This window comes from Dromiciops gliroides, chromosome 3 (genome assembly GCF_019393635.1).
Source record: "Dromiciops gliroides isolate mDroGli1 chromosome 3, mDroGli1.pri, whole genome shotgun sequence".
Classification (NCBI taxonomy): domain Eukaryota; kingdom Metazoa; phylum Chordata; class Mammalia; order Microbiotheria; family Microbiotheriidae; genus Dromiciops; species Dromiciops gliroides.
In genome coordinates, this window is record NC_057863.1 from 510,302,947 (window position 1) to 510,318,203 (window position 15,257).

The 15,257-nt window shown below is 39.6% G+C and overlaps 1 protein-coding gene across 1 annotated transcript in view; it reads left to right on the forward strand.

Annotated features, from left to right (window-relative positions):
• Nucleotides 1–14,252, forward strand: part of LOC122747862 (protocadherin Fat 3-like) — a 773,714-nt gene extending 759,462 nt beyond the window's left edge. Inside the window, 4 exon segments of the mRNA XM_043993670.1 lie at nucleotides 2,159–2,272; nucleotides 5,942–6,001; nucleotides 6,894–6,929; nucleotides 7,586–14,252. Of these exon segments, the coding sequence (XP_043849605.1) occupies nucleotides 2,159–2,272; nucleotides 5,942–6,001; nucleotides 6,894–6,929; nucleotides 7,586–8,208 (833 nt within the window). The 3' untranslated portion in view covers nucleotides 8,209–14,252.
• The last annotated feature ends 1,005 nt before the right edge of the window (nucleotides 14,253–15,257 follow it).

Here is a 15,257-nt window from a genome sequence, read left to right on the forward strand (position 1 = left end):
ATGCAAAACATTTCCACATTAGCCATGTTGCAAAAGAAAACATAGACCCCTCCCCCCCAAAAAAAAGAAAAACAGGAATAGTAAAGTAGAAAAGTATGTTTCAATCTTCATTCAGACTCCATCAGTTCTTTCTCTGGAGATGAATAACATTTTTCATGAGTCCTTTGGAATTGTCTACTTTGAGTGTTTTCAGTGTCTGTTCCCTGTGCCTGAAATTCCCTCTTTACTCATCTGGACCTCCTGGCTATGCTGACTTCCTTTAAAGCCCTTGCTAAAATCCTACCTTCTACTAGAAGCCATTTAAGATCCCCTTTAATACTAGTGTCTTTCTTCTGATGATTATCTCTAATTGATCTAATAGATCAATCGATAGATAGATAGGTAATCTTATTTGTACATAGTTGTTTGCATCCTGATTCCCTCTTTAGACTGTGAGCTCTTTGAGGGCAGGAATTATTTTTTGTCTTTCCTTGTGCCAGAGCTTAGAAAAATGCCCAGCACATATTAAGCATGATTGAGTGTTGGAGATACAAAGTTAAACATATAAATCCCTGTCTCAAGGATCTCACAGTCTAAAGTGGAATGAGGCAACATAATAAATACTAATAGTTTAAATTGGTTTTACAGCTAGGCACACAAGAGAGCCAAGCATACCACAAAGGACGATGGGAAGTCCAAAGCCAGAAAATGAGACGAGCTCAGGCTGCAGTGCTGCATTATGCCTGATTTAAATCGGTTCAGAATTGTGTTGTGTAGCACCAAGGCTGGTGTCGCATGGGTCATGAGGCTCCAAGGGTTTGTGTTAACTTAATTCAGTTTGGGAATACTAAGGAACCCTCCTTTATTTTCATTTCTGCCCCTAGACTGCACTGCCCTCACCCTCAGGGTCATTGTGTTCCTCTTTATGGTAAAAGTAAACCTTGTATACAGTCTGCCCTTGTCCAAAAACAGAGCTTAGGGATTTGGGGCTTTGTTTTGTTTTGCTTTTTCAAAATATGATTCCCTTCCTGGTGTTTCTTTGCTTTTATATTAGTAATTAATCCTACACCACATCTTACTTGGGGGGCTGTCTAATTGACAACAGATGCAGAAAAAACAGTGCCTGCTATGGGGGACATAGCCCTTTCTGTCAGGAAGCACTCATTCCTGTGGCCAGGAAGAAGAGTGAATATTCCTTTTATCACAAGCCTGTTTCTTTACGTACCATCACATAGCACAATGATTTAAATCTTTTGCTGATGATCATTTTTTTTCCCTCTTTAATGTGACAGGTTTATTTCCCAAATACACCTCAGGCCAAAACTCAGATTTCCCCCCAAAGTATTGTTGAGTTTTTATTTAATACATTGACTTCTTTGTTAAGGTTCGTAGAATGTGCTGGGAAGACATTCTGTAAGTGACCAATTCATTTTTCAGATGATGACAAGCTCAAGATATAGGTCTCTTTTATGGACTATTGTAGTCCATCAAATAAGAAAATGACCCTGTGGTGTTTGTGCATCTGTGTGCCAGGATAAATTTGTACCTAAAGGAATAAGAGAGTGTGAGGATTCAGAAAGCACTTCTACCCTAGGCTTTCCCTCTAAACAGGCACAATTTATGAGAATATTGTAATTACTAAATTTGATGCTACGCTGCCCTCTAGAGACAGAACTGAAAATCTCACTCTTTATCTGTTGATTGAAGTTTGAATAAATGTCATGACACTCTTGCCTATAAAATATTTATACTCCCCATTTTAAAAGCAATCTTGTTTAACCTACTGTTGACACCACATCAGTTCATGTAAATGTTTTAAATGAACCCTGCATGGCAAAGAGCAAGCCAGCTGCTTTACTCCGGTCTCAGTCTTCACTTAACTATACTACTTTGAGGACAAAGCATCTACTTTTGGCTGTCAGCTATTTGGAAGCTCATTTACCCTGGGTTAAGGGTTTCAAATCCATAATGCAAATCACTTGATTGACAGACCTTTGTAGCCATGGCATAATCAATTTTCTCCTTTGGAATTAAATTGTTTCTCTGACCAAGTGAAAAAAAGGAGAGGGGCCTAGGGAGGAGCCCGATAAACAATAACGGATTCTGAGATTGGAAGGAATGGCTATATGCACAAAATGAGTCATCACCATTTCTGTTTTATCTTTTCCTGTCAATGAAGACAAAGGTGTGGATGATGCTGAAGAAGTGACCTGTTTTGTGGGAAGCAATAAAGGCAGCAACTCGGAAGTTCAGTCTCTCAGCTCCTTCCAGTCTGACTCTGGAGATGATAATGGTAAGAAATCTTAAACTCCAGTTCTTAGAACTCTAAGACAATGGGTTTTAACCCTGTAAGTGTCTGCTAGATGGAAGAGGGCTCTGCCTCCTTGGTATTTAGTGACTAAGCCTTCTTGGAAAGTATCAAAAATTGACCTGCCTCCTGGCCGATTATCCTTACTAGGTAGTATGAGACTTGATTTGTTCTTCTCTTATTGATATGATCTTCCCCACTTCATCATGCATTTTGCCTTCCTTATTTATTTTTATTCTAAGTCGAAGTCTGCTTACCATGATCCCCTTGTACATGGATATCTCTGTGGTGAGAAACCTATTCATTTCATAACTGAAACAATGCCATCTCCACATTCCACAAAGATTCCCAAGGTACCATCAACTAGAGAAGGACTAATTTAGAAAAGAAGATTTCCATTCAATGAATATTGAGGCCCTAGTGTACCTACTCATCCTAGCTATAACGACAAATAGATAAATAGGACATAGTTCCTACCCTCTAGGAGAAACTTTGGGTTCAAAAGAGCCATACACAGACAAACATAAAGTATAACATACAGTTCCAGGAGAGAAGTTTATACAAAGTGGCATCAAAGTTCAGAGGAAGGAACTCTCACATATGGCTAAAGGATAGGTTCCCTGAGCTGTGTGAGGGATGGTAGAGACTTGGAAAGAAATGGAAAGAAAAAATGGGGTGAGAGAAGACCTCATAGAAGTATTTATTAGAAGGAATTTGTTCTTTGTTTTTTTATTGGGGAAGTAGAAGGGAAAATAAATACAATTTTTTGTTCATTGAAAAAAATTAAATTAAAAAATATTTCCCAAAAGCATTTTACTATATAGGAATTAGATTAAGAATCATGTGAAAGGGGCTTGGGCTATTCTTCTCAAGATATTATACTGCTTCCCCAGTGACCCTAGATCTGTAGAGACAGCACATTCAACATGATAAACACATAAATAAATAAATGTTCCCCAGGCCTTACGATAAGCTAAAAGTCTAAAAACCCAATGCACACCTCTAACAACAGACCAGCTACTGTCATTAGAAGTGTATGTCAGCAACATGACTGATATGGTAATATGTTTTGCATGATTGAACATGTATAACCTATAACAAATCGCTTACCAGAAAATTTGGAACTCAAAAAAATGTTTAAATGAATGTTAAAAATTGTCTTTACATGTAATTGGGGGAAATAAAAGATTTTTGAAGAAATCTTTTAAAAAAAAAAAAAGAAGTGGGGCGGCTAGGTGGCGCAGTGAATAAAGCACTGGCCCTGGATTCAGGAGTACCTGAGTTCAAATCTGGCCTCAGACACTTGACACTTACCAGCTGTGTGACCCTGGGCAAGCCACTTAACCCCACTGCCCCACAAAAAACAACAACAAAAAAACCAAAAAACAAGAGACATATAAAGAAACGTGTGCCCCATATGATACCACAGCTTGGGAACTATGTAGAAACCCCCAAGTACTTAAGTCCCTGTGACAAGCTGTGTTATAATGGGGCACTTGCTTTTATGTTGGTACAGTGAGTCATAACCAAGCTTGGTCTATATGGCTTTAAGCACCTCCCTGCCTTAAATGATTAGATGAACTCTGAATGGCAAAGAGTAAGCCAGCAGCTTCACTCCAGCCTCCTTTTCACTTAGCTGTACTACTTTGAAGATGGAGCATCTATTTTCAGCTGTCAGCTATTTGGAAGCTTCATCACCCCAGCTGCAAGAAAAGGGTGGTTTTTTCTAAAAGAAAGAAAAGGGTGTTTTATAGAAAACCTAGGACTAATTCTAGAATTGATATTCTACACACCGCTATTGTTAAGAGCAATCCAATGGCATTTGGGATGCCATTTAAGATCTACCCCCAGCATCCCTACCAAGCCATTAACTTTCAGCATAATTTGTAACTTATAAGCAGTTCATAATAGAATGCCTGGACATCTGAACCCCATTGCATAAAAAGACACCTGTGGGGGGCAGCTAGGTGGTGCCGTGGATAAAGCACCAACTCTGGATTCAGGAGGACCTGAGTTCAAATCCAGCCTCAGACACTTGACACTTACTAGCTGTGTGATCCTGGGCAAGTCACTTAACCCTCATTGCCCAGCCCCTCCCCCCCCAAAAAAGATACCCATAGAAATGGGTATTTCATGAAGAGGGGACAGCAGTTCTGAAGTTGGGCCTGAGTGTTCTACAAAGTCAAAGCATCTTTTTTTGATGCTGAGGTTATGAGGGTGTCCAAGGAGATGCTTACTTAAATCTATTGATTTTTGAATCAAGGAGGGCAAACTCCTTTAACAGAACGTCATCTCAATCTAGTCACATGACCAACTGATACCCACTTTCCCAAGACTGGTTGTTCTGGTTAGAGAAATGAGGAAGGGGTCAATTATTGCCATCCTGCCTCCAATTCTAAATAACTAGAAGGTAACACCCAAAGATGGCTAAGCATACAACCTCCTTATACTACCCCTTGCTTGGATCGGCCAGGCAAGGAAAATGTGGCCATCTCTTTGTGATACATTTAAGTCTCTTCCTTTCCCCTCATAGTTTCAGAAATGAGTCTATTCTATGAACTAAAATCCTTTAATACAGGGCTTTTTTTGGGGGGGGGGCAGGGCAATGAGGGTTAAGTGACTTGCCCAGGGTCACACAGCTAGTATGTATCAAATGTCTGAGGCCAGATTTGAACTCAGGTCCCCCTGAATCCAGGGCCAGTGCTTTATCCACTGCACCACCTAGCTGCCCCACATTTAAGTCTCCCAAATTAAACATTCTCATTCCATTCTCAATTCTATAAGGTACTGTCCCATAGAGTTTTTGGGAAATGTACTCTAAGCTTAGTTATATCAACTGAAAGCATTTGTGATAACTACAAACCACAAATTATTTCCTTAGCTGATTCTAATCTAATTAGACGTCTCCAGTTATTGTCACAAAGGGTACTGGCATATAGGCAAGGCAGTTGACTTTAAGAAATCAAGCCTCCTTCAAAAGCATTTTGATTAGTCCAGAAATGACCCCCTAACAAATAATTGCTTTCTTCCAGGATTCATTAGAGAGCTGCTAAATAGAAATTAGTATGAAGTAGAAGAAGCACCAGCTTCTTAAATTTATTTAGCTGGTCTTGCTAAGGCAAATTTGCAACATGTGTTCACTGGAGAATGGGAACAGACAGAATGGTGTAGCAAGAACTGACCTTGGAGTAAGAGATACATGAGTTCAAGTCCACCTCTGACATACTGCCTGTATGACCTTGGGCAAGTCATTTAACCTCCTGGTGCCCCAGATAAATCTAAGACCATAAATTGCAGAGTATTTTTGCATCTGCAGCAGTTGAGAGCATTTCCTCACTAGAAGTTCTCTACTCTGACAGTCACAGATCTGGTACAAAAGGAAAATCTTTGGTTATAGGACTTTTGGTAGGGTTGCCTAGAATTTGTCATTATTTTCCATTCAATCTAAAAATGACAGTGTTACCCAAAGTAAGGTGTCCATTGAAATGCTGCCTTGATGAATTCATTGTGTAGAACCTTTGGTTTTGGTTGTATAGTATAATATAATAAAATGTGAATGTGTGTGTATATTGGTTAAGAGAAGGAAATATGTATTTAAAATACTAACCTAATTCTATCCTTTCCCTCCCTTGTCTGCTTTCCCCCTCCTGCAAGCTTCCATAGTGACTGTCATTCAGCTTGTCAACAATGTAGTTGACACTATAGAAAATGAAGGTATTTACATTTTTTTCTGTAACATTTCTTCTTTATCAAGTTACCTGTCTTTGAAATTTAGTAACCTTTCATTACTTTGGATCAGACCCAATGTCACTAGTTAAGAGTGGGGCATCAGGGAGCATAGGCTCCAGGGACTCATTAATGCCATTCATTGGTATTGGCTTTTTAAAAGAATTCCCTCAGGACAATTTGAAAGTGTTTTTCAAAAGAAAGTGAAGTTCGTGACCTGAAATATTCTCTATGCTCGCTATATATGAGTACTTTCTTTGAGAAGAATACCTAATCAGTGTGATTCTACATTTATATTTAAACCCTGGGGCCAAACAATAGAGTTTCCAATGCTTCATACTGCTGAAATATGCCCATAATAAACTTTAGGTATGCGACCTGGTTTTTGCTTCTTTTCATTAAAAAAATGTCATTCACCAGTTTGTGATGCGTTTAATAGAGATCAAATGAATAGATTAGTTGTTTACTTTCTCACTTTAGACGTTGTGGAAAAAGAGCTGGCCTCAGAATCTGATAGAAATCGGGCCTCAAAACCAGTAAGACCTGGGTTCAAGTCCCGCCTCAGGTACACGCTGGCTACATGCTCTAGACAACTCTTGAAGACTAGTAAGTTAGAGAGTTTTCATTGGGAGAGGGAGTTCCCTTACCAGTAATTCCCCAATTACCTTAAAAATATAAACAGTGAAGTGAGAATTAGTAGAACTCCCCTTCCCCCAGGAAAACTGGTGAAAGCATAATTATCTGTTTCAAGGACACACCCCCTAGGTAGGAGCCCAGAAATGTTGAAGCATGCATGTCTTAAAAGCATGCCCTCTATAAGTCTCCCAGTGCTTGTGTGGCTAGGGTCGTCAGCTTTACTCTTTGCTTTGTATTTAAACAGTGTCAGTTATGGACCAAGGACAGAACTACAACCGAGGTGATTCTCCCCAGACCCCGGCTAAACCCGCTGTTACGTTGTCTTGTTTTGCTGTCTCTATTCTTCTTCTTCTCCTTTCCCCTTTGCCCTTTCTGAATGTGTTTGAATGTGTTTCTTCGACTCTCTGCATGTTCCAGACATCATGTGGGTTAAGTTTTGATGGGGACCTGCCCCCAATAGCATCTCCTTCCAAGTTCCTCTACTATGGCATTGCCTAAGACATCCATTTGCCTCTGCGTCTCCTTGCCTTCCAATCCCACAACACAGTCCCCTTGAGCCTGCCTTTGCAAGCATGCTGAATGCTTTGATTTTCACATGATGTGTGGGGGTGGGAATTGGGGATAGGAGGTCTTCTGTATAGTTGGTACTCCTAACGCTTTGTTTCCTCATTACCTCATTCACGGTCTGACTGAGTAAAAAAGTGGGAGCACATTATCCACTTGAGCATCATCATATAAAGTGGCCATCTGTCTTGTTCTCTGGTCAGAGCATGGCTGACCTCCCATTATTGCCTTGTAAGCAGCATGTGGATGACACTGGCTTCATGGGACCTCCTGGTTGTGAAGGCGTGCATGTGACGCTCTTCCCATCCTGCTCCTACTCCTGCCCCAACTCAGACCCCAAGGAGATTAATTAAGACGGTTTCTCTTTCACAGCCTATCATTGGGACACTTCAGATTGGATGCCAGGAGCCCGCCTGTCTGACATCGAGGAAGTGCCCAACTATGAGAACACAGATGGCACATCAGTGCATCAGGGGAGCACGAGAGAGCTTGAGTCCGATTACTACCTGGGTGGCTATGATATCGATAGTGAATACCCTCCGCCTCACGAAGAGGAGTTTTTGAGCCAAGACCAGTTGCCCCCTCCCCTACCAGAGGACTACCCGGACCACTTTGAGGCCCTGCCCCCATCACAGCCAGCCTCGTTGGCCAGCACACTGAGCCCAGACTGCAGGCGAAGGCCCCAATTCCACCCCAGCCAGTATCTCCCTCCCCACTCATTCCCCAATGAGACAGACATGGTGGGACCTCCACCTGGACACGAATTTAGTACTTTTGCTGTGGGTGTGGGGCAGAACATGGAGAACACAGGTGTGGCAGACAACACATCCTTATCCTTGCACAATTCCATTGGCGCCTCATCCTCAGATGTGTCTGCAAGCTGTGGCTTTGATGACTCTGAAGTGGCCATGAGTGACTATGAAAGTGTTGAGGAGCTCAGTCTCACCAGTCTTCACATTCCATTTATTGAGACTCAGCACCAGACCCAGGTGTAAAGGACACATACATCTGGGGAGGTTTGCTCCATTCTCCATTTAAACATGGAAGGTAATGGGCTGAGTTTCCTCTCTCAATGGAGAAGGGTCCATTGAATGAGGGGAAAATCCACCATTTTCCACAAATAACTTATTCACAAATGATGTTGTCTCATGCAAACACTTTAAAGTCAAGTTGTGTAAACCATATGTCATGAAATTTGTTACTGTGAGTCAACAGACAATCCTTACAGTATGTACCCAGCATTCATGGCCAAGAGTGCACACCAAGTTTTTAAGGGGATAAAGAACCCCACACACAAGTTCACCCAGTAAGTTATATGCAGTCAATCTTTTCAACTTTGTGCAGTATTGTGTTATTGAAGGTGTTAACAGTATCAATTCCCACAGTATTAATGAACAGATAAAGTTCAGGCACCAAGGTATTGGTACGTGAAACTAATTTAAGCTGATGGAGAAAAGAAATAAAATAGTTAATAGAATTGGGGAGGGGGGAGCTAAGCCCTCAATGGAAAAGAAGAAAGAATAAAAATAAAATCAGTCAAAAGTAGGCAAAAATATTAAAATAAAGTATGATTTTCTTTATGAAGCTGTCTTAATTGTCAGCTATAAAATTATAGTAAATGACTTGCATTTTTTGTAGTCTTCAGATACTGGTTTAATTAGGAAAACTTGGATTAAAAACGAACACAAAATTGAAATGATGGGGTTTGTGGATCTTTTAAAAAGATTTCAATGAACAGTAATGCATGATAGTTTGGGGGTTTTCTGAGTATCAGGGAGGGAAGGGTAGAACTTATCTCTTTTTGCTTTTATTATTAAACATTCCCAAACATGATTACAATTTGAGAATTATTGTAATCATTGAACTTGTTCATGGAAACCAGTAAATAGAGTTGACCAGTTTCTGACCATTGTCCAGGCTAAAAGACGTATACAGTTCATAAGTCCACCCCGCCCCCAAATGTTATTTTTGCTATCACAGGTAAAAGGCAAATAAGTACTTGTTTTTTTAAAAAACTTGATAGTGTCATTTCAATAAATGGATTTAAGCTAAAGAAGAGAGACTAGATGAGTAGATTCTTGTAAACAAGATTATAATAGTATGTGTGTTTGGGCCAATGTAGACATACGTATGTGTTTTCTCCCAAGAAGGCAGTCCATAAGGAAAATTACTTTTAAGACTTTGCGAACTATGAACCGTGGCCAACAGTGCAAGCCTTCAGTGTTAGAGACTCACCAAATGCTCTATTTTGTGCAAGTTTGGTTCACCTTATTTGGATAGTGCCGTGTCTAATAATTAAAGGAAAATTCTGGGTTTTAAAAGTAGCATTTTGTTAAAATGACACAAAGAATCTCAACTGTCTTCAGAAAGTGCTTCATGTTTCATTCTAGCCCAGGGTTGGGTCTCAGCCTGACACATAAGTTTTGGCCTTGGAAATTTCCTAAAATGAATTGGAAAGTCATTCCACAAGAGCTGGTATAACATGGTACAATAAAATATAAAATTGACATGTTGAGTTATTTCCTGCTTCCCCTCAGGCTGATTAGGGCAAATGAGATTTTACACTAAGCAGCCTGAACTGTTTCCAAGGAAGACTGAGAAGTCCATGACTTCTCCTTCCCCTGGTAAACGATTATTTGCACTATCTGCTTAATTAGCAAAACTATTGTGGGTTTGGGGTGTTTTTTTTAACCAGTTATGGCATTGGTGTGTGAGCTCTAGAGGACATAGGCTGGCCATGGGACACCTAGTCATGTTTCTTATCAGCAATCTTGCCATTCATTTCACTTCTCTCCTGGCATAGCCAGTGTTTCCTGACAGTTTGGCAAGGAAATACCCTTGTACTTCAGAGCTTCCTGGCTATGTGGACACACTTCATGGCCTTTTTATGTTTTGTGTTGTTTTTTCTCATCCTTGTTCTTGGTCAGACGTGCTAAATGAAGGATGATCTGTACATGGTCTTGAAGTCAGGGTTCTGCAATGGACTGAAATACATAGTCAGACTGCATTCAAACAAATTCTTTGGCATTTTTCCTCCTGTGAAGAGTGCATTTGTAGGAATCAGCGAGAAAATGACAAACTAATGATCTAGAGAGAATCTCTGCAACCATCTTAATAATGTAGTGGCATAAAAAACTGACAAAGTAAAACCAACAGTTCATTTCTTACCCCACAGGGTATTTTAGGGCAGGATTAGTACAGATGATTTTCCATTGCTTACACAGCCTCTTTGCTGAGGGTAATGCTTGAATGACATAGTAATGAAGGAGCAAATAGATCGGAATGCAGCTGTGAAATCCAGGGAGCCAGCCTGATATCTCTGACCTGCATTCAGTACATATTTCTTAGATGTATCTTCTTTTCAGAAGAGCCACATAGGGAGATGTCCATCCCTGGTAGGTTCTATTTCATGTCATGTACCAAATCATCATTTTCAAATCAGTTGAGAACTGTATTTGACATTTCCTCTCGAGATTTCATGGAAAATGAAGGCTTTTCCTGTACAGTGTGAAGTGGTCTGAGAGTAGGACCAAGGTGGAACTCATGATATAGAGATTGTCTCTGGGCCAGCTTTCTCATTTTTACTTACAAATTTGCATTACTTGACCAGTTAGTGACAGAGCCAGGACTAGAAATGCATCTTCTTCCAAACTCCCAATCCAGGGTTCTTTCTACCATATCATACTTTCTCCATGATCCCTATGACCTTTAATCTTGACTTTTTTCATTGAATCCCTGAAGAATGGATCTCTCAGTTCAGAAAGCTGAATTTGTTGCACAGAAGTTTATATTTGCTCGTAGAATGAGTTTATGGCTGTAATTTTAAATGGATTCTCATCTGATACATATCTTATTGTCACAGATTCTATCTCAGTTAAGTGTTGAAAGTATATTATTAGTTCTTCTTAAACCCTGAGACCCTACTATCTGAAGTTTATTTTATTGGCTAGAACACACCCAAAGCATCATTTTGGGGAAAAGGCTTAGAAACATTGGCATGAGCATAACAGAACCAGTCAGAGCACTGGCTACAGTCATTGGCTTCACTGATACCCAACTACGCCCAATTCCATGCATTTAATGGCTTGTCAAATTTTAGTGTTTCCTTGGGCCATTTTTTTCCTCTTGTCTTTATATCCTGAGTACATTCTGTGCACTGTGTGAAAACGGCATGTATCCAGGATTTTTTTCCACCTAGCTTTCCTTAATATACCTCTGTATTGCCTTCTCTAACCTTTTTTTCTAAAGTAAAAGAGACCAGTCCTTGTCTTCATTCTTGTTTTTAAAAAGAAAGCTTCTAGTCCCTTCACTGTTGCTATCTGACCTTCTCTTATTGACTTATGATACTTTGAAATGCACTTAACAGAACTGAGCACAAGGTATGTGATGAAACATGCCAAATGGTGTCCTTGAAATGGCATTCCCCACTTAGAAGTACCTCATCCTTTTGAATAGCATCTTTGCTTTTCCCCTGAGGGAGCAGACCAAATTCAAAAGCCCAAAGCATATGAGGAAGGTTTACCCTTCTAAGGGCCTACTATCTCATGCTGGTCTTAACTGAACTCTGCAGAGGATTCTGGTAGCCTGGTTCATGGAGCCCTTTTGTCTTTCTCCATCATCTGCCAGCTTCTGAGAAGAAGGCAAAGGGGACCCTTCAACACCAAGATAATTCTCCATGCCAGGCACCAAGACCTAGTGTTCTACAGGCTCTTTGGATGAGTAGATACAGACCTCACAGGCTAGATTCATTGTTAGTTTACTAAACCTCTCTCTTAGGTGGGTGGAACTGCCTAAAATGGGCAGTGGTTATACATATGAACAGATCAGTTTGAGATCTGAGTGGAACTTGGGGTGGGAATTTTGTTACTGTTTTTGCTCAATGTTCATTTTTTTTCAGAATGTTCCATGTAGGGGAAACGTCTTAAGCACCCTCCACATTTCCTCCCTACCTTTCCATAATGTCCCTTGACCATCATTTCTCATAAACTCTGTAGGTAGGCACTTGGCCTACTTTTGCACATGACCAAGTTGAAGAATGGTTTGAGTGAGTATTTGGGCTTAAGCTGCTGCAAAGAGCAGGAACCATGAAGCAATATGGGATGAATAAGGACCAGTATAAGATGACCAAGGAGGCGTTTTCTTTTTTCTCTTTCCTTCAAGAGTATATGCTGCTACTGGGCCCTGACAACCTTCTGTATGTGTAAAGTCCTGGCTGTCCATGTGATACCATTAGGAGTCCCAGTAAGATGGACCAATCTATCCCTACAATGGGCCTATGTATACTTAAAAATCCAGCAGAGAATGAGTATAACAGCCAGAAAGCGGAATTCACAATGCATTCTCAAGGCAATAAAAATCAAGCTAGCCCCAACTGAGGGGGGAAAATTTTAAATATAACAATTATAGACACTTACTGAAACTATATCTACATGTTTCAAATTGAGGCAGTAAATTATCTAAATCTACCCACCCACCCCCCAAAAATATTTTAGCTGAAATATCAGGTGGTATCATCAGTATTCATTTTGGGAGGGTTTTTCCAATAATTTCTTGACTTCTCCACTTCATTTTGTTGATATTCAAACAATCTTAATGCATGGTAATTGGCCAAATGGTTTGGCTTTTAGAATTGCTGTTACATATTTAATTAGAAGCCCTGAGAAATTATGACTTGAGAATGATTCCAGATCACAATGATCATTCTCCACATTCTAATAGGAGTTAGCCTCTGAGATGTCTTGTGCTTCCACTTTCTGCTTGTTTGCTTATTTAGGGGAGAAGGGGAAGAATCTGAGGTTTCAAGTCATCTTAGTGGATGAGGCATTCATTAATGCTTCATCATCTGGCTGGGAGAGATGGGAAAAGGAAACAATTCCTTTTTTTTTTTTCTGTAATAATGAAAAGCAATAATTGCGTAACGCTACACAAAGGCCATACATAACTAGTCTTTACCAGTATTAAGGATGCACTAGAACTGTATTGTTATTAGAGCAAGGTGGGAATGGTTAATATGTATTGTAGTATTCTTCTAGAAAGCAAATACCAGAATTGCTACTATTTAACAATGTAATGAGCCCATACTACTGCATTCGGGGAAGGACAGACGTTATTTGGAACATGGAAGCAGTTCTCTTTAAGCACTGTATTAGAAAGATTGTCTTGTAAATTTTACCTGTTGCAAACAGGCTGGTTTGTAAAAGATGTATGTTTTGGTGTCTAAAAAATGTTTATAAAAATGTATATAACGGTTTCAAATTTCCAGGCTTTTGTAGATACTGTATTTGATGCCTATCAGGATGCTTTAATTTGGGGGTCAGATTCTAAATCATCGGAGTTGTCAGTCTATAAACTTTTAAGATAATGAGAAAAAAAGTTTTAGATTTGAAAATGATGCTTTTTAATCATTTCCAAAATGTACTGTAACCTTTCTTTGGTTCCGCTGTTTTCATTTAACTTTTTTCAGTTTTTAAGGAAATGTTTTTTTATTGACTTTTTTTTAAATGAATGTGTTTTGCACAGATACTAGGTACATGATTTTTATGCCATTTCAAGTATGTATTAAAAGTATGTCATTTCTTCACATACACATTATCTCTCATACACACAACCTTATGCAAAAGGGAAAGCTAACACTCTAAGTGGGTCTTGTCCCTTGTATGAAGATGAATTGTTCCTTCATATATTGCTGTTGGCAGTATTGAGTCTTGTGTTCTTTTCCTAAAAAATGAAGAAAAAAAGCAACAACTCAAAAAAAAAAAAACCAGCCCAACAGTGTACAGGTTTGTAACTGCCAAAATTTGATGGTTAAAAACAAGTTTTCAAGTAAAAAAAAAGACTTTGTGTTGACTTTTTCTTTCTGATTTGCTGTCTTTTCATTTGCCTCATTCTCACAGCTCAGAAGGGAGCCATTCACATCTTGCAGGGAATTGTGGGAAATGTGAAGTTTAAAAGGGCAGTCTCAGCATGCTATCTGGAGACACTGAGATTTTTACCTATAGTCTTTCTCCTCATCTTTTGAAATTATTCACAGGGACTCCCAACTTGGAAAATTGCTTACATTTGGATATTTAAATTAATTTATTTCAAGTGTCTCCTAGGACACTTAACCCAAGACTTTTGGTTGTTAATGGTACAGACCTGAATAAATGAAGGCCACCAAGCCTCACAGGTATATAGGCCTCCTGTTCTTTCCAAATACCATATAGTACCATTTGGGACAGAAGAGAAAGGAAAGCTATTTGTCTAAAAAAGTCATTGGGTCAGCCTTGAAGACTCCACTGGCCTCTTGGCTTCCCTCTTCCAAAATCTGTATACAATTTCAGGTTAGAGGACAGCAATCAAGGGGGAATGAAGTCTGAGAAAGGCAAAATACAACCTAGGAATATGGGAAGATGGGTGAAGGTAAAGGTGCCGATGTCTAAGCTTTTGCTTCATTGTATATTGGACATTGTATATATCCAAGATTCATGACTTTTTAGCACAAGGTGACCCAGCCATGAGCTACCTCTCTGTCTCATTTCCCAGAAGCCTGTAGCACAGTACCCCCTCCATTCCCACCCCTCCTTCACAGGGCAAAGATCCCAAGGTGTTCACCCTGATTTGCTATACCTTCCATATAACTCTGAGTCCAAAACTTTGCTTTTTCACTCAAAAGACTTGATCAATGAAAGCTGATCTCTGCCAAATGAATTCCCATTGACCTAATGACTCTTTCCTCAGTGTGGTTAGTTCAGAAATGGTAATAGATGGTAGGATTTAAGAGAGACCAATTATTGGGAGCCCTAAAACTCCTCCTTCTCTCTACATACAATTGCATAATGTGCCAACGTGACAAGGTAGTTTTGCTATGAAACCATTTCCAAAAGACACTCAATAGGCCAAAGGGGATATTATGTGTTATCTGCTATGATTTGGTTCCCTTATGATATAAGGAAAGTGTGAATTAAAGCTCTGGATAACCATTTCTGTCCAAGTCAGAGTTTTCAGGTCCCATCCCATAGAAGAAATGGAACAAACACATATTTATCCCACTAGAACTGAACTT